A 23,203-nucleotide genomic window follows, 5' to 3' on the forward strand; every position below is an offset into this window, starting at 1 on the left:
TAAGAAAATGTAAGCATTGTGAAAATGTGTCCTAATATAGGACTATTCATGCTTATTCTGAAATGTCTAGGACTCCTATAGAATTATCCTTTCATGTTTCAGGTTAATCAGTTAGACTACATCACCTGAGTGAAATGGGTCAAGACATTATTTTGTCGTAATTTTACAATATATTTTAACAATTGGCATAGTATGGTCAAGTGCCAAAAAAAAACGTCACAACCGTCACGCCTGGGAAACTTGCGTCACGCAAAGGGCTTGTGCTCCGGCGCTGCAGTCGGTTTTGGTCTTCGCGCATGCGTACTGTGGCAGTACTGCAGCTGTCAGTAGCAGAGTGCAGGAATGTCTCCCGGTTACCGGTTTCAAACACTTGGTCCAATGGTCACCGATGGTTGTAAAGTGGACTAAATGTATCCGCGTCTGTCTGTTAAACTCATATGAATGTCTCCAAGACGATGAAGGACTGTCCGGCCCACTGACACGGATTGTTCGGCTCTCTGGTCGTCGTCATGGCCTCTCTGATAGTCAGCTCGGCGGCTCGGAGCGTCGACAAGCATCGGAAGTCCTTCTCGCTGCTCTTCTACCGGGCAGTGCGGGACCTGAAGCCGGTTTGGTTGCTGGAGGACATACGGACTATGGAGACTTTCTACCCGGACGATGACGCCAGTCAGAGGACTTATACCCCGTCCGAGGCGCTGCTATACGCGATAGTCCACGACCACCAGGCGTACGCCCAGTACCTGCTCAGTCGGTACACCGAGGAGGCGTTAGCGAAGCCCGGGGAGCGCTTCTGCTGCTGCCCGTCCTCCGCCCCGCACCTGTCCATGGCGGTCCGCTACGACAGGCGCAACATCCTTAGTCTCATCCTGCAGGAGACTCACCGGGTCCCCAGCAAGCCCCCTTACACGGACCAAACCGGCTGCTTTCACATGGAGGACGGCAGGAGCCCTCTCCACCTGGCCTGTGAGCTCCAGCGGCCCGAGGCGGTGGTCATGCTGCTGGGGAGTGGAGCCTCCCCGCACGCCCGGGACCACAACGGCCTGACCCCGCTGGATGTGATCCTGGAGAAGCTCCGGGACTCGGCGGAGGGGAGCGGCGGGGACAGGCGGCGGTGTCTCGACAACCTGCTCCTGTTCACGCCCAAAGTCCACTTTAAGATGGAGGCAGTCCTGAGCAGGGAGCCCGAGCGGTGGACCAAAGTGCTCGGGGAGAACACCTACAAGTACCTGTCCGGACGGAGTCCCGCCCCGCTGGTCCTCAGCGCCATGCAGACTGTCCTGAAGCAGCTGAGCCCCGCGAGCTTCCCGGACTGCCTGCACGAGCTGCCCATCCCCTCCTCCCTCAAACCCGCCGGTCTACCTGTGAGCCAGCGGGACAGGCCGAGGACGCTGTAGCATCAGGGACATGATAATGTGCACCCCTGTGTGTGCTCTATTTTAGCATGATGAGTGTGTGTTTGCAGAGCCTGTGTGGCTATAAAGCATTAACACTTTATTATAAAGCACGAATAATCACTAACAGTGAGAAAACAAATACAAAAAAAACATAAACCCGTGAGTTTGATCTCACTGGCTGAATGAACTGAGGACTGGAGGAGGGAATCAACAGCCATCATCTGAGACTTTGACACTAATTCAGGCATAAAGGATCCGTTTATATTTCTGACCTCGTGTTCCTAACATGTAGTCTCCTGCTGCTTTTTAATGCACTGTGTTCTCAGAGTACAGTAATACGGTGGCTCTAAAGGTCAACTGCAAAAAAAAAACCATTTCACCAAACGACAAACATTTTGATAAAACGCCAAAATGTAGAACAGTAAGAAAAACTTGAATCCTGATATATCTTTGTGTCTGTGCTTCACTAAATGATTCTGAACTTCATGTCATGGTTTTTGGCATTTCATGAAATGGTTTTGAGTTTTATGCAATGTTTGGTACATGAAATGTTCTTTGATACATGAAATGTTTAAGCATTTCATTAAATATTTTTGCATTTAGAGACATACGTTTTGCTATTATTGAGACATTGTGCACTTAGTGAAATGTTTCTGCTGTTTACTTTCATGGCCACCATTGAGCAACACTGGTGACAGTCTAAATGAACTATATACATTTTTATTTATTGCTTGTATTTAACAGATTAGCCATAAACAAATTGATCTTTTAGATCTTTTAAACCTGCAACTTTGGATGACTGATTATTTTGAATAAACGGGTCCAAGTCATGATCTCATTTGTCTTTTTTTATTTTAGATTTACTTTTACTTTTTTACTTTTACATCTCTTTTATAGCGATAGGACAGTTGAGTCGGGAATCAAGGACAGCGAGAGAGTGGGGAATGGGTTTGGACCCGGGCTGCCTGCTTCAGGGACTCCAGCCTCTGTACATGAGGCACGCACCCCAATCACTCCCAGGGCCCCACACTTGTCTTTTTAAATGCCATTTTATTTGTAACACTACAAAGCAAATAATCCACATAAATAAAAAACTATGCTGGGGAAAGTCAACCTTATAGCTGGGCAGTAAAGCATAAATGTGTATTATTGATTTGTAGTTATGGGTAAATTAATAGGTTTTTATTCTGAGCCATTTTCACATCATTTCGAAAATAAATAGAAACATTTAAGAATTGCTCGAGTAGTTATCTTCCCTCCAGCAGCAGTGAAACCAAATGAAAAGTCCGGCAATGTAATACTTTGGGGCAAATATGCAAGATAAGATTTCACGTATTTAAGTCTGACAACATTATAGTGAGGATCTCTACAGTGACGGACTTTTTTGTTAAAGGTCACATATTATGCAGACAGGGCCGTAGCCAGGGTTATTGAAATAATGAGGTCAATATTCAGCAAACATTTATGTCAGGAAAAACTCTTTAGTGTGTTGCTGCAATCGTAAAATAAATATTTCTTAAACTATACCTGAATATAACAGTATTTGAGTGTGTGTGTGTGTGTGTGTGTGTGTGTGTGTGTGTGTGTACATGTGTGGTGTTGCTTCCTCCCAAAAAACTACAACTAAGATGATAACTGTATACATTAAGGGCTTGGGCTATAGGACCATACCTCGCCCATATTTGAAGCTACAGTGATTGAGTGAGTGAGTGAGAGAGAGAGAGAGAGAGAGAGAGAGGGTCTACTGATTCATGATCACTATAATTTGACCTAATATTTTAATGCCATGCTTAGTCACATTATTACTCATCCATCCAAACATCCAAATAAATTCATTGTTGGATAATTCATACTGTGACCATAAAATATTCTGATCCATGGCATGTCCTTTCATTTTTCATCTTAGACTACATTTACACAAGGTTACACTTAAGCATCACATCATGACTGTGTTTACTTTTGGTTTTGATGAAACGAAACTTAAGGGATAAAATACAGAAGACATGACTAATCACATCGCAATCATGTTTGCTTTTAGTTTTAATGAATGTTTTTAATGAAACGAAACTTAAGGAAAAAATGCAGATGACATGAGCTCGGTGTCCTCAATGGTGGCTACGGCCCTGTATGCAGACTGTTAAATCAATCCTGCAATAATTTAGAACTGGAGAAAGGAGATCGTAATCAGCTCAAGGTCCAAACAAGGATTTAATCGTGTACACAAGAGGAGCATTAATTCTCCTTATGTTTTAGGAGGAAAGCATGGCATTTCCGTCTCTGCGAGTGTGTTATCACTCTGATAGATGCTAAAGTATGCCCTCCTGCACTTACAGGAAACATGCACAGAGAAGGAAGTGATAACAATGAGTGACTACTCAATAGCTTGAGTGTGTCAAAAAATGACACAAAGGGTCACATGTCACAAACAGATACTGTGTAGATTCCTGTGTAAGTCTTCAGTTCACATCTCATGTCATATGTGTCCCTAGTCTGTCTACAAACCCTCCAATGATTATAAAAGTCCATCCTCTCCGTCTTCTGCCTGCTCCACTTTTTGAAAATGTGTGCTCAAACAAGCAGTTTTGAGATTTTCCCTTTATGACATCACAAAGGGCAGTAACCCCTCCTGCAGGTGGGTGACACCCCCACACAGCTTGGTGTTTGTTCTGTCTTCTGAGTCTGCCTTGTCACTTAAAACAATAGGACATGAAGCGAGACAGACCGAGACATCCGAGCCCTTCCAGAGAGGGGGCGTGGTCAGACACAGCTCATTTACATTTAAGATACAGGATCAAAGTGAAGAAACATCAGTGACATGTTTGGTGACCTCCAGGACTTATTTGACAGTTGAAAGTTAACATGAGACCATTGAAGAGGAAGTTGATTTTTTTAACCACAAACAGCTGTCACATCACTCTCTACAAACACACCAGACTCCATTGATAAAAACAGTGACTTTAGCAACAGGACATGCTGGTTGTTATGTCTACTTCAGTTTGCCAGATTCTGTCTTTTTGTGACTTTGTTGTTGATGGTTCGCTTGAATCACATGATAATAACAACACATTATTAGTGTGACAAACAATAAAAGAACAAGCTAATTGAGGCAATGCCGGTCTTTTTAAAGCCCGCTTCTAATGTACTAAGTGATTTTGAAGTATTTCTAATGTGAAATAGACAAGAACCAGCTCCTGTTGACTAAAAAAACAGCTGAGGTGTAAAGGAAAGAGATTTGAATTATTTTGTGTTTATTGCATTTTAATCTGAATGAGATAAGTGTGTGTCATCCTGACACTGGCAGCTGTCCTGATTACATAACATCTGACTGACTCTAGAGAAAAGCTGTTTCCTTGTTAACACAATAGAGAGATGTTTGAAGAGAATGACAGTCATTGTAACAGGTGATTCGACAGCTTTTTAACTTTAATTACAGAGGAGGGAAAAATGAAACCCATCTCCTTCAACCTGATTTTCTTTTGTCAGATGAGATGAGTTTCATTAGTTTAACAGTGTTTGAGAAAACCAGAAAGTCTTTAAAGTTCCTGTCAGATCACAGTATCTGAACATTTGAATAAAAGTGTAAAAAAAAAAAAAGACTTGGTCCGAATTGCAGACTTTGACATACAGTTAGAAAGTGTAGATGGTTGCTGACGGGCCACACAGACTTTAAAGAAGAAGAAATAATGTTTATTGGCAAATGTGCTGACACTAAAATGAGAAGTTTGTCTGTGAGTCCTCTTAACCAAGTCTAAGAATCGGATGTTCTGTACTTCAGTGTTTTGTAGAAAATAAACATCAATGTACAACATAAACAGGAATCACAGCCTTTTGTCCTTTTATATGTTTTTTTTTTACATTCGCTATAGGACACGTTTCTTAAAACCTTATTCCCTTTTGTCTCGGCTGTTTACACACAACCCAGTTTTCAGCTACATTAATGAAACCTTTGATTCTTCAGAAAACTATCACATTAAAAACAGATTCATCTGTACTCAGAAATGAAACACAGTTTTACATCAGACACAGCAGTCAGAATAAAAGCATCACGAGCAGCATTATTACACTCTACATCTGAAAGTAAACTAAACACAGCGGTCAGAGATCGCTCCAGAATAAAAGTGTTACGTTTGAGATAAAAGGAAATTCTGCAAATAAGTCAAGTTCATTCCAATGAATGTGTGTGTTCATCACACTACAGGACACGGCTGTCCCCTTGCCTTAATGCATCACGAGTGCAGCACAGTGCAAAATGAATTGAAGAAAGGATGTGTCTAGAGTTTTCCAAATAGTTTTGCCTATGAGGCCAAATTGTTCAGAGGAGTGATTAAATCAATAAATGGGTTTAGGTCACCGACTATGCTTCTCTAATGATATGAAATGTCCTACATTTGAGTGACAAGTACACTAGTGTCTGAATGAAGAGCAGCTCATCAGACACGACACTTCACATGTTCACTTGCTGTCACACAATGAAAGGCTAAGCACTCTGTGAAGAATTCAAAAACAAGAGAAAATAGGAAGACAGAAAAAAGCTTGAAGAGAGAGTTTAAAAAGAGACAGAGGAAGCAGAGTTATGGTGAGGAACGAAGGAAGGAAGGAAGGAACGAAGGAAGGAAGGACGGAAGGAAGGAAGGAAGGACGGAAGGAAGGATGGATGGAAGGACGGACGGACGGACAGAAGGAAGGAAAGGTTACTTTTCATAAGCTAGGAGTTTTGAATAGGCTCCTTTTAGCACAACATTGTTTTGATTTTGTTATATCATTTCCCACCTAAAGTAGCTGCTCTGTGAAAATCATGGACACCAATAGAGTGGCAACAGTCTAGTTTTATCTAAATTATGACATTAATTTGTGTTGGAGAGTTAGTGGATTGAAAAACTAATCTGTTCTGAATTTGTACTTTGTTCTGTTTTCTTCTTGAATAACTGTTGTAATATACCTCAAGGTTTGAGATGTTGTTCTTAAGTGGTTATCTTCTAAGACCGAGTCACAGCAGAGCTGGTATTTGGAACATCTCGACCTTGACTGTGATATTGCTGAACTTTGTCTTTCAGTTATCGTGTTTTTCTGGAAGTCTCCAGCAGAGGGCAGTGTTGTCAAGCATTTGTCAAAAAACGTCCCTCATCCTCTTCCTCCTCCACAAAACTGTTCACCGTCACTTATTTCACAGCTAACCACAAAAAGTTCATACAAAAAGTTTCAAATATTCAAACATTGTATCTGAACCAGCGTGGCCTTCCTGATGACCATTGTCTCAGCACATTGGGTGCAACCGCATGACCAAGTCGTCATTATATTTGATGTGTCTGCTCCTCACTGAATGTATCTCACAATTGAAAGTATGTTCAGTTCAACACCCTGTTGACTTCCAGTATCCTCACTAACTATCCTTTCTGTTCAAATGTCCGTCTGTGCACTTTTATAACAACTATCTCATCATGTGTTGAAGCACTCGGATCCTTCACTTCAAGAGAAAGTCCAACGAGTCAAACCTCGAGAACAAAAAATGCAAATCTTCAACTAAAAACCAGTTTGTTAGTATGAATGCAGAATCGATATGAAGGTAAAGGAGAAGATCGGGTGAAGCACAAGACTCTCCACAAAGTGACATATGCAGTTCTTTGTAACGTGTGTAAAGAACCCCTGAGGAATGCATTAACAGCCTCTGGAGGGATCTGATTTCCTCCTGTACCAAAGTGTGTTCACAACAAGACATGGGGAATCTATTTTCTTTGTCCTCACATTTCTCTTAAAGATCATCCATGAATCGGAAGTAAATATATATATATATTTTTTTTGCCTTTCTTGTCCTTCTGACTTGTTAAACATTTGAATGTTTAGAAATTGTGTTTGCATGTTCTGCACGTGTGTGAACAAGGACATCAAACAAAACTTTCCGGATAAATATTGGAAGTGCTTTGTGTGGACCCTTTCAAGTTGTTTTCATTTATATCAGTTTAACTTTAGTTACTTTGTTTATGCTGTCTGTTATTTTGAGACATGATATAGTCACACTCACACACACACGTCACAAAGTGAAAAGTGAATGGATGGAAAGTTGAGAAAAAGGCCTCTGCATGATGAAACATTAACCTACATCCTCTGCCCTCTGAGCTCAGCCACCAGCGACACTCTAAGCTCCGCCCTCACGATTCCTGAACGAGGATTTTATGCATGAAATGAAAAATATTTCCGGTTTGAAACTGGTTTATTGCACACACTCTGTCAAGCACCTCCCATATTCTTAGTGAGACGTTAAAAGAGTTTTTCACAACCCTGAAGTGATTCTGCTGTCATGATGCAGAAGTGTGGAGGGCTTAGCAGCCTCCTCTCGGCCCTGATTCTGCTCACCTGCATGCCGACAGGTGTGCATGGATGTGACTTTGCTCAGCCTGCATGTGGAGCTGCAGCTGACGGAGACGTGATGATGGGCATCATGTTGCCGTGTCATCAGAAAGTGACTGCTCTTCGTGAACGGGTCGAACCTGAGAGCTTCCACTGCTCAGAGTGAGTTTGACATCCTTTACCTGAAGTTTGGTGGGTTGTTGCGTCTTTGTTTTTACTTTTTTAGATGGATCATCTTAATAAATCGCTGACATCATTGTTCGGTCAATTGATTCATTACAATCCTCAAACTTCCACAAAGATGTATATTTGAAAGTGGATCTCTAAAACAATAAAAACGTAAATAATAACATGCACAACATGTTTGATAAACTCTTTGTTTGGAGGTAGCAGATCTAGACGTCAATCTAACCATTTTAAAATTGTATGTTCATCTCTTGTTTGCTTATTTTTTGTTTGTTGTTTGTTAACAGATTTCTGTTCATGTTCAGGTTTTATGTTTCTATTACTTCAACATAATCACTGAAGATCAATAAATATCAGTTATAAGATTATTTATCCAAATCATACATCTGTATGTCCTCAACTCTAACAGTTTCACAAAGTCAGCTGAAGTCACGTTTCCACCCAGTGGCAAATTTAAAGCCTGTTTTGGCCCTATATGCAAAAAGTCTGTCAGTGTCTCGTCGCTTACTCCTCTTCCTCTTTTATTTTTTTTGTCACCTGTAAACAGATCATTCCTCTTCTTTTTCTTTGCTGACATGTGTAGACAAACTTTGTTTCTCAAAGCAATCATGTATAAAGCGCTCGGCAGGACACTGACTGACTGCTGTCAGATGGGGCCCCCTTAGGGAGGTTTCCTACTGGTGGTGAAAAATGCATTTTGGGCCGCTGCTTCGTTTTAATTTTGTCAGCCCTCAGGGGACCCTTACTGGCCTGAGGCCGCTTGCAGTCTCCTGCATTTCCTGTTGACAAGCAGTGCCTCTGTTTCCACCCACAGTAGCAGGAACTTTTATACCTGACTACTCTTACTTCTGTTCAAGGGCGCACTTACACTAGGCCCAGTTTCCCCATGCTGTGCAGAAGCAAGAATGTTCCCCCTCCTCAGTCCCCTCTGACATGAGCACCTCCTGTACATATGCCATCAAACCATGGTTCTACTTCGTCCTGAAGACTGCTGAACACAAAGCACAGTCTCAGAGTCACCACAATGGAGAACAACAAAGAAAACATTGCAACTTTACCGACTCATACCTTATTCTTAGTCAAGCTCACCTCTTCAAACTTGGCTCTGAAGTATCAAACAATTCAAACAAACTGGACTTTGGGGGTCAAACATTCTTGGGCATGGTCTGGATTGTCTATTGTGAGTGTGTCCTAAAGCTTTAACACACCTGCACTCCTAAAAAGAAAGAAAGAAGAAGAAAGAAAGAAGTCTGCCCGTGAAATTTTTCATACGATAACCCTTCTTAAGACACACTGCAAAGAAGCCCCGTCTCAAGATATTAGTATTGATTCTGAGAATGTGCAATATAATAGACTGGTATAGTCATGAAATATTTTTGTAGGCCAACCCGAAAAAATGGCGCCGGTGGTTCCTACGACAATTCGTCTATGGGATTTTTGCATTGGATTTTGGATCATTGCAGAAAATAAGCTCTGTGTCAAACACACGATTCTGAAGCATTGTTGTTTTGTTCAGCGGGACAATCTTTACAGATGAATATCATTTATATGAAGTTTGAAGAGTTAATGCAGCCGAGAGAAGTAAAAAGCTAACGTTATGCTCTAGCGAACTACACCGCGGTCGGTTTATAATGACGTCACGACCGTTATGTTTCATCGATCTAATCATCGGATTTGACAAGCTAGCTAAACGTTAGCTTAATAAGTTGTTTATTAACCTTATATTTGCAGGAACACTGAAAAACATGACTAGAGGCTGTAAGGAGGATTAGGGAGAGAGTTCCCAGCGTGATGACGTTTAATGTCTGCAACAACCACTGTAGTTTCAGTTAGCTACTTGTTAGCAACCGTCGTTTAAAGTTTGCGTAAAAACTTTAAAATTCACAAGTGGGGTCTTAGTTAGCGTAGTTTAACAAAACGTCAACATCTCTTCAGCTTGTGTTAACCACAGACCTTATTTCAGGCGTCTAAACACAAACCCATTCAAAATCCCCATTGACTTTTAGAGGTGTTGGGAATTTTCAGGAGCGAATACCTGACCAACAGTTATGTTGGGTTTTGTGAAGTAAAATTTGATTGTCAAAATAAATTAATAATTAAGTTTATTTAATTATTAATCTAAATCAATAATTGTTATTAAACTGCATTTAATAAACCTCGGGGCACCACCCTGTAAACAGGGAACAATCAAAATATTACCAATATCAGTCTCAAATTATTTAATTAAATACCAATATCATTAATAATTAATAATCCGTATTTAATTGAAGGTGTGAAATCCGAACACAAAGCCCTTTCACCCAGCCTAAGTCACAAAGCAAATTCACAGTGATCACAAACAACGACTTTTTAAGATATAATAGAATTTATTTAACAAAGCAACATCAAGTAAATCAATGAAACCCAATCAAACAAATAACCATCATAAGCCAAACTACAAGTAACAAACAAAACAAACAAGCGTGGCATGTGTGTGTGTGGGTGTGTGTGTGTGAGAGAGAGAGAAAGAGAGAGGGGGAGGGACAGACAGACAGAGACAGATCAAAATGGCGACGACCACGCGTGGTCACGTGATGGCGGACACAGAACGTGATCTACGTTTCTGCAGCGTCTGGAAAGCCACAGGTCTCTATGTGTGTGCGTCTACCGAAAGGTGTGTGTGTAAAGGCGAGAGAGCGAGAGAAAACAACGCACCTCGACAGCTCAATCTCGGACTGGAGCTCACCACAACTCAGAGCACAGTTTACGTCGTGTACCAGAAGCTAGTGGCCGGATTTGTATCAGACGGCGTTCACACTAGTCTTTCTGATAGTGAGTCTATTACCCGGTTATGACGTGGGAGCTCACAGATAAACACACGGGACACAGCAGCACAAATAAGGAGAACAAAAGAGATTTTACTCTGGTAAAATCTAAGACACAGTGGTCAAACACCAAGCAAATATTATCACCGTTTCCCAATAATAACTCAGTTATTGAACACACTCTCTATATCTAACTGCCCAGACCTAGTTAAGCCTCACTTGTAACCGTTTGTCCACGGTTGATGAAAGGAAGAAAAGAGGTTCTGGAGCGGCCTTTCTGCAGTTGTTTGGAGATGGCGGTGCGTGTCCAGTGGGGTTGAGCAGGGCCGTCTTGTCCTCCGTCGAGCGAGGTGATCTCCGTGGGTGTCCTTTCTTTAAAGGACGGAACGAGACGTAATCCTTACAGTCTCTCTCAATACCGTTTTGATACGGGAGAAATAGAACGCTATACTTCTGAGATGCGTTCAAGTGGATGATCTAGGCTCGGAAATTAGGACGTCGGTGTGCTTCAAGGCCTTGGATCAGCTGCGCGCCAAAACTTAAACAAAGAGCAGCGTGCTGGAAACAGGAACAGAGTTGGGTATCCTCGGACGTCGCCAGACGACGTTTGAAAGAGGCAGGACAATGAGACATGGCCGGCTTTATACCTCCCAGACTTCACACCTCTGTGTTAGGTGTGGCAAAGCATTCTGGGAGTACCTGCAAGGCATGCTGGGATAAAGAGTCTTTTGTTGTAGTTCTCCAAACATACACAGCCTGAACTTTGCCATCCTGGCTGGACCCAACATCCCCCCTGGCCTGAAGAGCGGGATGCAGGTCATGGTCTTCAGGGCACTATGGGCCACCAGTCCACGTGCTTTGGAGATACTTGTACAAAAGTTAATTTGGCAAACAGTCCATAAATTCAAGAGGCATTTGGTCTGGGCAGACATTGAGGCAAAGTCTGGGCAGACTGTCTAACTATGTCTAACGCTAAACATCAAAACATAATCAGACATTAGCGAAGCATTGCTGCTCAAGGTGCATTCTTGGACAAAACACATGAAACAAACAAACAAGAGGAAGAGAGAAAGAGAAGAGTTTCATGTGTAGATGTGTGGGCTAACTCCTTGACTGGGCAGGAGAAAGCCTGTGTGTGTTTGTGGCATGTCAGTGCGTAATGTACATGTACATGTAGAGTCTCACTATGGGTGTGAGGCCACAAAACAAAACAACAACAACAAAAGCGTGAGTAGAGTTACTGGATTTTGAAATGGGAGCTACTCCCCCCTCCCCAAAGTGGAGTCAGAACCTGGTTCTTTGTAAGGGCTGGAGGCCTGACACTGTCTTACCCCAGCTATCACCCCCCTCGGAATTGTGCTAGTCATTTCACTGCCGAGACCTGCTTCCTTATGAAGCTCTTGGGAACTCTGGTTATACCTACCCTTCTGACTTAGGCTTCGGTCATCCCGAGAGTTCCTCTTGGGAACTCTGGTTATACCTACCCTTCTGACTTAGGCTTCGGTCATCCCGAGAGTTCCTCTTGGGAACTCTGGTTATACCTACCCTTCTGTCTTAGGCTTCGGTCATCCCGAGAGTTCCTCTTGGGAACTCTGGTTATACCTACCCTTCTGACTTAGGCTTCGGTCATCCCGAGAGTTCCTCTTGGGAACTCTGGTTATACCTACCCTTCTGTCTTAGGCTTCGGTCATCCCGAGAGTTCCTCTTGGGAACTCTGGTTATACCTACCCTTCTGTCTTAGGCTTCGGTCATCCCGAGAGTTCTGTTCAGGTCTGTCAGTGATTGACTCCTCAGGCTGGAACCTACCCTACGGCTGGCTCAACCCTTCACCCCCCTGGCTCTGTCGTCTTCTCTGCCGGTGACGTGGTCTCTTGGACTGCTTCATAGCACGAGGCAATTCATTGCCTTCAAGTGCTACGTCACCTTTGTGACGCTCAGGGTGTATGTGTGGGAACCTGCAGGTAGTAGGAGAGGGCCTGCTGTAATCTCTGCCTGAGGGGGCTGAGATGTCACCCCCCTTCCCATGGGGTGATTCAAACCTGTGAAGGTGTGAAAAGGTGTGACAGCTGTCAATATACTGGAGCGTTTTGTCAAAGGGAGGGGCTCTACAGTCAAAATCTTTCTGTTCAGGATTGACAGGGGGAACAAGACTTTGTTTAGTCATTAGACTAACCTGGCTGCTCGGTTTTCTACTGAGCTTTTTCAGCAGGGGCGTTTGATTTTTTAAGGGGCTTGGTGCACAATCAGAGTCGTATCCTGACGACGTGGCTCCCTGAATTAATTCAAACGTGTCTAACACCTTCTGCTTGGCAGTTTGTCGGTGCTGACAAAGAGATTTGTTCTCTTTCGGCAGGGATTGGACCTCTGGCTGGAGTGTCTCCACTGAGGCGCTGACACTCTGTCTGGTCCGTAAACCATGAGGAACAGCCTGGCAGGAGTTGCCCGAGTCGTCTGAAGACTCATAAGTCCTCTGGTCGTCCAACATGTCTGTTTCCTTCCTCCAGGGATCTGGTTCAGTATCCCATCCCTTGTGTAGGGCTTCCTCAGCTGGCGTGGGGGCTGCGGTGCGTACCTGCTCCTCCTGAATTCCGGGTACCATGACACTTTCTTTCATTCGTCTGGCTAACCTGCAACTTTCTTGCAGTATATTATTCTCCTCCTGCAGGGCCTTGCATTCGACTTGCAAGGTCTTAAGTTTATCCTGCCTCCTTTTGAAGCCGTCCTTTAGGATCTGGTTATCTTCTTGCACCTGGGCGAGCTGTGCCTGGTGTCTATTTTGCTGCAAATATGATTTGCGCTGGAAAAGGAGGAGAAGTTGGCCGAGAACATTCGAAGTTGTGTACTGTGGTTTCCCCGTTAGATGAGTCATATACTCAACCAATTCATTTAATTTGTCTTCGCCTGTGCTGAGGGTGGAGGAGTTCAGACTGTTGACCTTTAAAGGGACGTGGTTTAAACCTGCAACTCCAACCTGAGGGGGTGGATTGTGTGATCCACAGGGGGCCTTGGTCCCTGGCTGCTGAAGGTCTTTCGCAGACATTCTGTCTTTGTTGGGGGTGATCTTGGCTCGGGGGTTGGCCTGGTCACCTACCTTTCTCAAGGTGTTCTTACAAATGCTAATTAAATAGCTGTTCAGGTTTGAAATCTCCTCTAAGGAGAGCTGCGTCAGACCAGCAACACTTTCTTGTGGTGATGTGTGGTGGTCTGATCCAAAAGGAGTCTTAGCTCCTGGCTCACAAGAAGTCTTGGTGCCCATGTTAATGTGGTAAAAACAGAATACCTTAGTGGATTTACTGTTTTCAAAGCTGCAAGATAAAAGTCAGCAGGAGGCAATTCTGATCTATGGTTCTGAACCGGATCAGTGCAGTCTGTCCTGGCAGCTAGGTGCGAACATTCACACCTCAAGTCCTTTTGAGGATTGGGGGAAGACACACCTCTCAGGCAGCTGGCTCTGTAACAATTTTAAAGTTACACTCCTGACTAAACAAATGGCTAACTTGTTGTCTCCAACAACAATAAGCACACAAAAATTATTAAACTACTCACTCATCAACACGCAACAGCACAACTAACACACAACTTGATGTTTGCTTTGCTTTAAAAACAACAAAAAGTAATCTCCCAAAGAAAAGAGAATTTCCTTTAGAAGAATCACTTTAGGATTAAACGTTTGGATCACTGCGAACAAACAATGTAACAAAGCTGGTTTATTAAGGACCTCACACGGGCTGCATCATTATGTTGGGAATTTTCAGGAGCGAATACCTGACCAACAGTTATGTTGGGTTTTGTGAAGTAAAATTTGATTGTCAAAATAAATTAATAATTAAGTTTATTTAATTATTAATCTAAATCAATAATTGTTATTAAACTGCGTTTAATAAACCTCGGGGCACCACCCTGTAAACAGGGAACAACCAAAATATTACCAATATCAGTCTCAAATTATTTAATTAAATACCAATATCATTAATAATTAATAATCCGTATTTAATTGAAGGTGTGAAATCCGAACACAAAGCCCTTTCACCCAGCCTAAGTCACAAAGCAAATTCACAGTGATCACAAACAACGACTTTTTAAGATATAATAGAATTTATTTAACATCAAGTAACATCAAGTAAATCAATGAAACCCAATCAAACAAATAACCATCATAAGCCAAACTACAAGTAACAAACAAAACAAACAAGCGTGGCACGTGTGTGTGGGTGTGTGTGTGTGAGAGAGAGAAAGAGAGAGGGGGAGGGACAGGCAGACAGAGACAGATCAAAATGGCGACGACCACGCGTGGTCACGTGATGGCGGACACAGAACGTGATCTACGTTTCTGCAGCGTCTGGAAAGCCACAGGTCTCTATGTGTGTGCGTCTACCGAAAGGTGTGTGTGTAAAGGCGAGAGAGCGAGAGAAAACAACGCACCTCGACAGCTCAATCTCGGACTGGAGCTCACCACAACTCAGAGCACAGTTTACGTCGTGTACCAGAAGCTAGTGGCCGGATTTGTATCAGACGGCGTTCACACTAGTCTTTCTGATAGTGAGTCTATTACCCGGTTATGACGTGGGAGCTCACAGATAAACACACGAGACACAGCGGCACAAATAAGGAGAACAAAAGAGATTTTACTCTGGTAAAATCTAAGACACAGTGGTCAAACACCAAGCAAATATTATCACCGTTTCCCAATAATAACTCAGTTATTGAACACACTCTCTATATCTAACTGCCCAGACCTAGTTAAGCCTCACTTGTAACCGTTTGTCCACGGTTGATGAAAGGAAGAAAAGAGGTTCTGGAGCGGCCTTTCTGCAGTTGTAAGGTGATGGCGGTGCGTGTCCAGTGGGGTTGAGCAGGGCCGTCGTGTCCTCCGTCGAGCGAGGTGATCTCCGTGGGTGTCCTTTCTTTAAAGGACGGAACGAGACGTAATCCTTACAGTCTCTCTCAATACCGTTTTGATACGGGAGAAATAGAACGCTATACTTCTGAGATGCGTTCAAGTGGATGATCTAGGCTCGGAAATTAGGACGTCGGTGTGCTTCAAGGCCTTGGATCAGCTGCGCGCCAAAACTTAAACAAAGAGCAGCGTGCTGGAAACAGGAACAGAGTTGGGTATCCTCGGACGTCGCCAGACAACGTTTGAAAGAGGCAGGACAATGAGACATGGCCGGCTTTATACCTCCCAGACTTCACACCTCTGTGTTAGGTGTGGCAAAGCATTCTGGGAGTACCTGCAAGGCATGCTGGGATAAAGAGTCTTTTTTTTTTTTTTTTAAAGATTTGTTTTTGGCCTTTTTGCCTTTAATGATAGAGGGAGGACAGTGGATAGAGTCGGAAATCAGGGAGAGAGAGTGGGGAGAGACATGCGGGAAATGGGCCACAGGCCAGACGCGAACCCGGGCCGCCCGCGCGTGAGGACTGAGCCTCAATACATGGGGTCGCGCGCACTGCCGCTGCGCCACCGGCGACCCCGGATAAAGAGTCTTTTGTTGTAGTTCTCCAAACATACACAGCCTGAACTTTGCCATCCTGGCTGGACCCAACAGAGGTTAGAACCACAGCGCTAAAATGCCAACTCACTTCCTGGTTTTAGGACTCAAAACTACACCAGTCTATAGTCCCAGGCTGTGAATTGACATTGCATTGCGGTGTAGTGGAAACACACGAGACAGGAGCTCCACATACACACACAGTCAGACAGGCACACACACGAAGCACTGCGCACAGCACCAATCCTTTCTCTCCCCTGTAACGTTTCTGGCACTATTTACTAATACAGCATCACACATCACGCTCATTGTGAAAATGAATTTTCGATCTTGTTGATTTTCAGTTTTGACCTGGAGTCCTTCATGTTGTCTCTGGCTACCATCCATGAAATCGAGCAGATAAACGCAGCTGGTTTCCTCCCAGGAGTGCGTCTTGGATATTTGATGTGTGACACCTGTTCATATGCCAGCAAAGCTCTGCAGAGCGTGGAGCACATGCTCGCAGTCAACACATCTCTGAGTGGGATGTGTGACTACACAAACTCCACTCCGACAGTCAAGGTTATTTTAGGAGGGTTGTACTCTGAGGTTTCCATTGCTGTGGCCAGACTCCTCAACGTCTTCATGGTCCCTCTGGTAAGTCACCAACGCTGCAACAGCATTTTTACGCCACTAGTTTGGTTCCAGAAATGTCTTTTTTTCGGTCCAGTCTGTTAAAATGCTTACTCTTAAACTCTGACTGTCCTCTGTTAGAGAGGAAACCTCAGGGGGTAAGGGCTGACATGACATTTACCAACTTGTGGTTTAGCCGACTTATTACTGACTGAGAATATCCCGGTCCAGACTTTGTTTAGACAGTTTCCCAGATGGGTTGCTCACATTAGTAGGGCCATAGACCTGATCCAGGCGCACCAGGCGGTGTATCCTCAAAATACAAAAGCACCGCCTGTGCGCCTGATCACACCTCATTTTAAGACCAGCAGACCTCTTGGTGCAAAGGCAGGCAGAAAGTTTAAATGTTGTAACAACAAACTGTAATGTCCCTGTTACAAGTTACACTCAAGCAAAAAGTAAATGAGTGGCTATTTACACATCGTGGGTGCTGGCTTGAAAAACAAATAAGATGAATTAGTGTTGAAATCACCTTCAAACCAAGATTCAGATATAAGTTTGTGTTTCTAGCAATTTCATATTTTTTGTTTTAATGTGATTATCAGCTGAGCAGCACATCGTCTTCACCTGAACTGAGCGATAAGTTCCGATACCCAGTCTTCATGCGCACCATTCCCAGTGACATACATCAGACCAAAGCTCTGGCCAAAATGATGCTTCACTTCGAGTGGAACTGGGTCGGTGTCGTGTATGGGGACGACGATTATGGCAGAGCAGCTTTCCAGAGCTTCCTCTGGGACGCTGAGGAGAACGGTGTGTGTTTGGCCTTCCAGGAAGTGCTGCCTCATTACCTCGATCATTCAGAGAGCAAGCACCGCGTCACGCAGATCGCTCAGAAGATCCGCTCCTCCAGTGCGCAGGTGGTTTTGCTCATCCTCAGAGCAGAGCTGGTGAATGCGCTCTTTCAGGAAATGATAAGGACTAACACCTCACGGACCTGGGTTGCCAGTGACTCCTGGTCCAGTAGTTGGTCTCTTGCTCAGATGGACGGCATCAACAGAGTCGGGGACATTCTGGGCTTCACTTTCATTGCAGGAAAGAGTGAATCATTTGATGATTATCTCAAGCATCTTGCAGCGACCCCGGGAGGACGCAACCTCTTCATAGAAAAATACAAACACATCAGATTCAACTGCACCCCCGAATGTTTCTCTAACACTCCTCCGCCTTACTGCCCATCCGCTGACCTCCTGAAGATAAAATCTGGTGATGCATGCAACATCACACATCCCCAAGAGCAACATGATGACTATCTTGTCAAGTCTCTGGATACAAGTAAGGCCTTCCCTCACAGAATAGCAGTGTGGGCTGTAGCTAATGCTCTCAAAAAGCTACTGAAGTGTAACAGCTCTTCATGTTCGGGAGAGATTAACTTCCCACCGTGGAAGGTAAGCATGGATTTCTACAAATGTGGGGTTAAATCAAGCTGACATTAAAATCAAAACATTATGGGGGGAATATCCTTATTGTGACCAATTCTATAAAGAGACAGATGAACATCCTGTCCTTTGTTTTGCAGCTTCTCCGAGAACTGAAGAACATTGAGTTTCAACTCGAGGACCAGAAGTACTCCTTTGATGAAAACGGGGATTTTGTGAACGGTTATGATCTCATGATGTGGGAAGAGGCCAGTCAGCACAGAAGATTAAGAAGGGTCGGAAAATACCACATCTCTCATGGAAAAATAGAACTCTTAGTGAAACATTTTTACTGGATTTCAACAGTCAACAACACGGTAAGACTGCAGAGCCCAGTTGTCCAGCATTGCAATACTCAAAAGAAAAGGTACCGGTATACTCTATGGCTCCTTTTGACAGACTGTGGCTCTTTTATTGTCCTACTTTAAAGAAATTATTTAAAAAGGGAAAAATCTTCAGCAGAAATTATTGATTGAAAGTCACATCACAGTGTTTCACACACATAGAAGATACTTGGGTGGGGTATTCACGTACATCAAAGTGTAATTGCTGACATTATTTAAATTAAGGGGAGAGAGAGAAATCTGTTGTATGTTTTAAACATATAAATGCACTGATTGAGGTGGGATGTTTCTTGTTAAAACTGAAGCTTCTCATGACCTCATTTTAATATTTTTCTGCAGCTGCTTACCTCTGACGCTCTCCAGCAGTTATAGTTTATAATGATTGTTGATACGCTACATAAAATAGCCTTACTGTATCATCAGACTTTAAGGAAACATGCTGTGTTAAAGGGCTGACAACAACGCAGCAGCCAGTATGTCCTCCTCCTGAGTTTAGTTTCTGGTCCTAAATGGTTTGTTTTTGTTTGGTCCAGAGAAATAGGCAGTCATAAGGCACCCCAATAAGGCCATTTAGGACGCCACTTGATTTGCCAGGAAAAACACAAACCAACAGCTGTTGCAGCGATGGAAGCGCACAAGCTAACTGGTTCAGATCTAACTGCCTCTACCTGATCTAAAGACGTTGCATGTTTCTCATAAGCTCCACAAGCATAAACTTGGCAAAACTAGGATATACTGTATACTGATAAATCTTTCTTTAGAAAATGGACAGAGGTTGGAACGCAGAAAGGTTCACAGACCGATGCAGAGCTGGTTAAACATTGAAGCTTCACTGTCCGCAGCATGGCAAACTGTGTGAACATGGACTCTAGAAAGGAGGAACTGCAGTACCCATTTTTAACACCAGGTGTCATGAACCGACTTTGTGACTTTGTTTTTTTAACTCTCTGAATCTGATTTAAATTATAATAATAATGTGAAATATTAGACTTGGTGTGAAGCTACAAAAACACCAAAACATTGGACTTTGTTTTCACAGCTACAGTTTATTACAGAGAAGCTTTAGAAATTGGATGTTAGAAATATTATCCTGTAGAAGGTTAAACCCAGATATCATTTATTATGAAGTGTAATCATTTTAGAACCCAGAAACACAAGCTTTTACACTTGTAGAAAACAAAAAAAAAAACTCTGGATATTTCCATGACGAGCTGTATTTTTGAACGCAAACAACCCAGAGTTTCTCCGACTAGATCCCTAGACTTTTCTTACAGAGAGTCCGAGTGAGCTGACGTGAGAACACAGCAGGATATAAAATGGAGAATTAAAAACAGTTCAAGTTTGGTAAAACTAATGCGACTCCTAACCTCTCTGCACAAAGCGGTCATGTAATGTTCATTCTCTTGTCCCTCTGTCTCAGACTCCTCGCTCTAGATGCTCTGAGCACTGTGCTCCTGGGTCCGTAAAGAAGATCTTGAACGTGTCTTGCTGTTATAACTGCACGCTGTGCATGGAGGGGACTTACTCTGATGACTGGGGTAAGCATGCCTGGTATTGATTCTATATTGTATTTTAGCCTCAAAATATGAACCCATTAAATGCATTGGACCCATTCAGGCTACATTCACTGAACCCACTCCAGCTACACTTTGCTGAAAGTCAGATGTAACTCAGTAAAAAAGGGCTTTAAAAGTCTTTAAAAATCTTAAAGTAGATTTGGCGGCTTATTATGGCTTTTGTCTTCTTCTCCAACAGATCTTCATGTGTGCAAAAAGTGTCCCAGTGGAACTTGGTCTCTGAAGGGTTGGACTGAGTGCAGGCCAAGATGGGAGTTCTTCCTGCGTTGGAGTGACGCTCATCCCATCAGCATCCTTGTGTCCGCAGTTTTTGGGATCCTGCTCCTGTTTGTTGTCTTTGTTATTTTCTTGGTGCATCGAGACTCTGCTCCGATGAAGAAAGCCGAGGTGAGGCTGTCCTGTGTGATGATGGCTGGTCTGGCAGTCAGCTTTGCGAGTGTGATATGCTTAATGGGGAGGCCGAGCATGCACCTCTGCCAGGCCCGTCAGGTGATGTATGCAATGGGCTTCACCCTGTGTGTTTCCTGCATCCTGGTCAAAGCCTACCGCACCTTCCTGGCTTTCCTTCCCTTCGGTCAGATCACACACAGGCGGCTGCACAAACTCTACAAGCCGCCTGTGATCATCCTCGTCATAACGTCTCTGCAGGGGATCATCTGTCTCCTCTGGCTGCTGTTTGACTCTCCTGATATCGACGACACACCTCCATCCCCACAGAGCATGGTGAGGGTAATCCAGTGCAGTGAAGGAGCTACATTCATCGGCTTTAGTGTAATGCTAGGATACATCGCTCTGCTCGCGTTGGTTTGCTTCCTCCTGGCCTTCAAAGGCAGGAAAGTTCCTCAGGAGTTTAGTGAAACCGGCTACATCATCTTCAGCATGCTCATGTATCTGTTTGTCTGGGTGTGTTTCATCCCAGTCTACATCACCCACAATGAAAAGAGGACTCCTGTGCAGGCCTCAGCCATTCTGGTGTCGACCTATGGCATCATCTTCTGCCACTTTGTACCCAGGTGTTACAGAGTTCTTCGAGGGTCAGAAACAGATGCGTTTGAGGTCATTCTGAGGAGATGTGGGTTCGTCACATGTCCAAACCTCCAATCAGACACAAAGATAAACATAGACATCCATGCACGCAACACACTGTTTAAAAGACACGACAGGTTTTCTGTAAAAAGTACAACAACCATACTGAACAGCCAAGAGACACAGAGTACTTCTGATGCTGAAGTGGTCGTAAACACAGTTTTTGACAAAAAGTTTCATCCCCCTTCTCGAGAAACAAATACAATTGGGAGACGCAGAAGTATATCCTTCTAAAAAAAAAAACTGGACGCAGGAAAAAGAAAGTGTTCAGTGTATTGATCACATCTTTACTCAGTCATGCTGTGCTGGGTTTTATTTTTCTAGAAGTAGAGGACTGACACTGACTCATTTGTACTGCATACAAATACGAGTGCATTAAACCAAATGCAATTTGACTTCGATTTTTTTTCTTCCTTTTTTTTTAAATCCAGAAGCTTTACAAAAAATCAAAAGCAAATAAGATGTCACAAATGTGCATCTCAACATGTCCTTTTTTGTTTCAAAGGGATGTGAACTGTTAAAGAATATTTCAAATAGTGGGCTTGTTACAAAAGTCTGAGGAAAATAAAAACGGCCACCACTAAATAAAAGTCTTTGTTTTTGAGTTTTTGCCTTTATTGGATAGTTGATAGGAGATCAAGGAGCGAGAGAGTGGGGGGATGACATGTGGGAAAGCCCCTTGAAAACGAAATGGTGCATCTCAAGGGTTATCACCCAATAAATTTCTTGAAGGAAAGGAGCCACAGGTTGGAATTGAACCGGGGCCAGCCTTTTGGAGAATTATTGCCAATGGTTTGTTCATTGAACAAACCACTAGGACTTCTGTCACCCTGTTTACTATTGATTACAAATGTATTTTAAAGCGTAAAGTATTGTTTGTTAATCATCAATAAAACATCTATGGATGTCGTACTGTTGTCATATTCACAATAAGTCTTGGTCTCTAGACCAGTTTCGAGACAACTTTTTAAAGGTGGGACCTTAACAAGCGTGGCCTCATCTTGGAATCTGATGAATTTTCGGAACACAAATCAAGACCGGTCTAGTCCATAACTGATGGGCTACTTGTCCACGTCATTGCTGTGACAAGAAAAAAATGGCCTCTTTCTAAAAGAACAAATACCTTGAATTTATATTATATCATATCATATTAATAATAATAAAATCATATTTTGATTTTTATCCCCCTGTTAGGGCCACACTCTGGTCTCGGGTATATCTTGGTGTTGGTCTGTGTGGTCCTGACTCCAACACCAGGATGTCATACAAGTTTAAAAAGTGAAGTCAGTATAAATATCAGTCATTTATCAATAAAGAGTCTGGATCAGCTCTATTGGCTGACATGAAAAAATAATTAGGAATAAGGAATAAAAAGGATGATAAGAATAGAATAGAAATAAATGTAAATTCAAAGAGTATAAAGAATAACATGTCTAACAGCTGATGTTTGTATCACTGGGTATTTTTTAAACTAATGTTCAGTCTACGTTTCTGTTTGTTCATTACATTAGTTTGGTTGTTGCTTGTCATTGTAGTCAAATGTCATTTTGTGTACATGTGAACCACCAAAGGACTACAAACTGCCATATGAGATAAGATAATATACTTCATGTCTGTATTTACAAGTTTGTGTTTATTAAGGTTCACTGTCTCTATTTCAAATAAATCAATCAATTCAAACCTTTACACCGTCTCGTTCCAGTTTCTTTTTTTTCATTTCTACCACATGTCAAAACATTCACAGAAAGTGATCCACAATTGTATCCTGATCTATTTTCAGAGAGGAGCAGGGACAAGAATCAGTCTTATTTTTCCCCTCAAACAGAGAGATATTGAGATGGTCTGTCCAATGACAAGCACTTGGTAACTGATACCACAGAAAAGACAA

The 23,203-nt window shown here is 42.9% G+C and overlaps 2 protein-coding genes across 2 annotated transcripts; both read left to right on the forward strand.

Annotated features, from left to right (window-relative positions):
* The first annotated feature begins 259 nt into the window (after positions 1 to 259).
* Positions 260 to 2,787, forward strand: LOC306831542 (ankyrin repeat domain-containing protein 9). Its single transcript, XM_079355696.1, has one exon. It carries the CDS (start codon positions 510 to 512, stop codon positions 1,392 to 1,394), a length of 885 nt encoding a protein of 294 aa, XP_079211822.1. The 5' UTR covers positions 260 to 509; the 3' UTR covers positions 1,395 to 2,787.
* A 4,905-nt stretch (positions 2,788 to 7,692) lies between these two features.
* olfcb1 (olfactory receptor C family, b1) lies at positions 7,693 to 21,549 on the forward strand (the record flags this gene model as incomplete). Its single annotated transcript, XM_079366707.1, has 6 exons — positions 7,693 to 7,901; positions 16,563 to 16,854; positions 17,436 to 18,278; positions 18,410 to 18,625; positions 20,073 to 20,190; positions 20,408 to 21,549. The coding sequence occupies 6 exons, from the start codon at positions 7,693 to 7,695 to the stop codon at positions 21,547 to 21,549; spliced, it is 2,820 nt and encodes a 939-aa protein (XP_079222833.1).
* Between the last annotated feature and the right edge of the window lie 1,654 nt (positions 21,550 to 23,203).

The sequence above is a fragment of the Symphodus melops genome (assembly GCF_947650265.1).
Source record: "Symphodus melops genome assembly, chromosome: 1".
Lineage (NCBI taxonomy): Eukaryota > Metazoa > Chordata > Actinopteri > Labriformes > Labridae > Symphodus > Symphodus melops.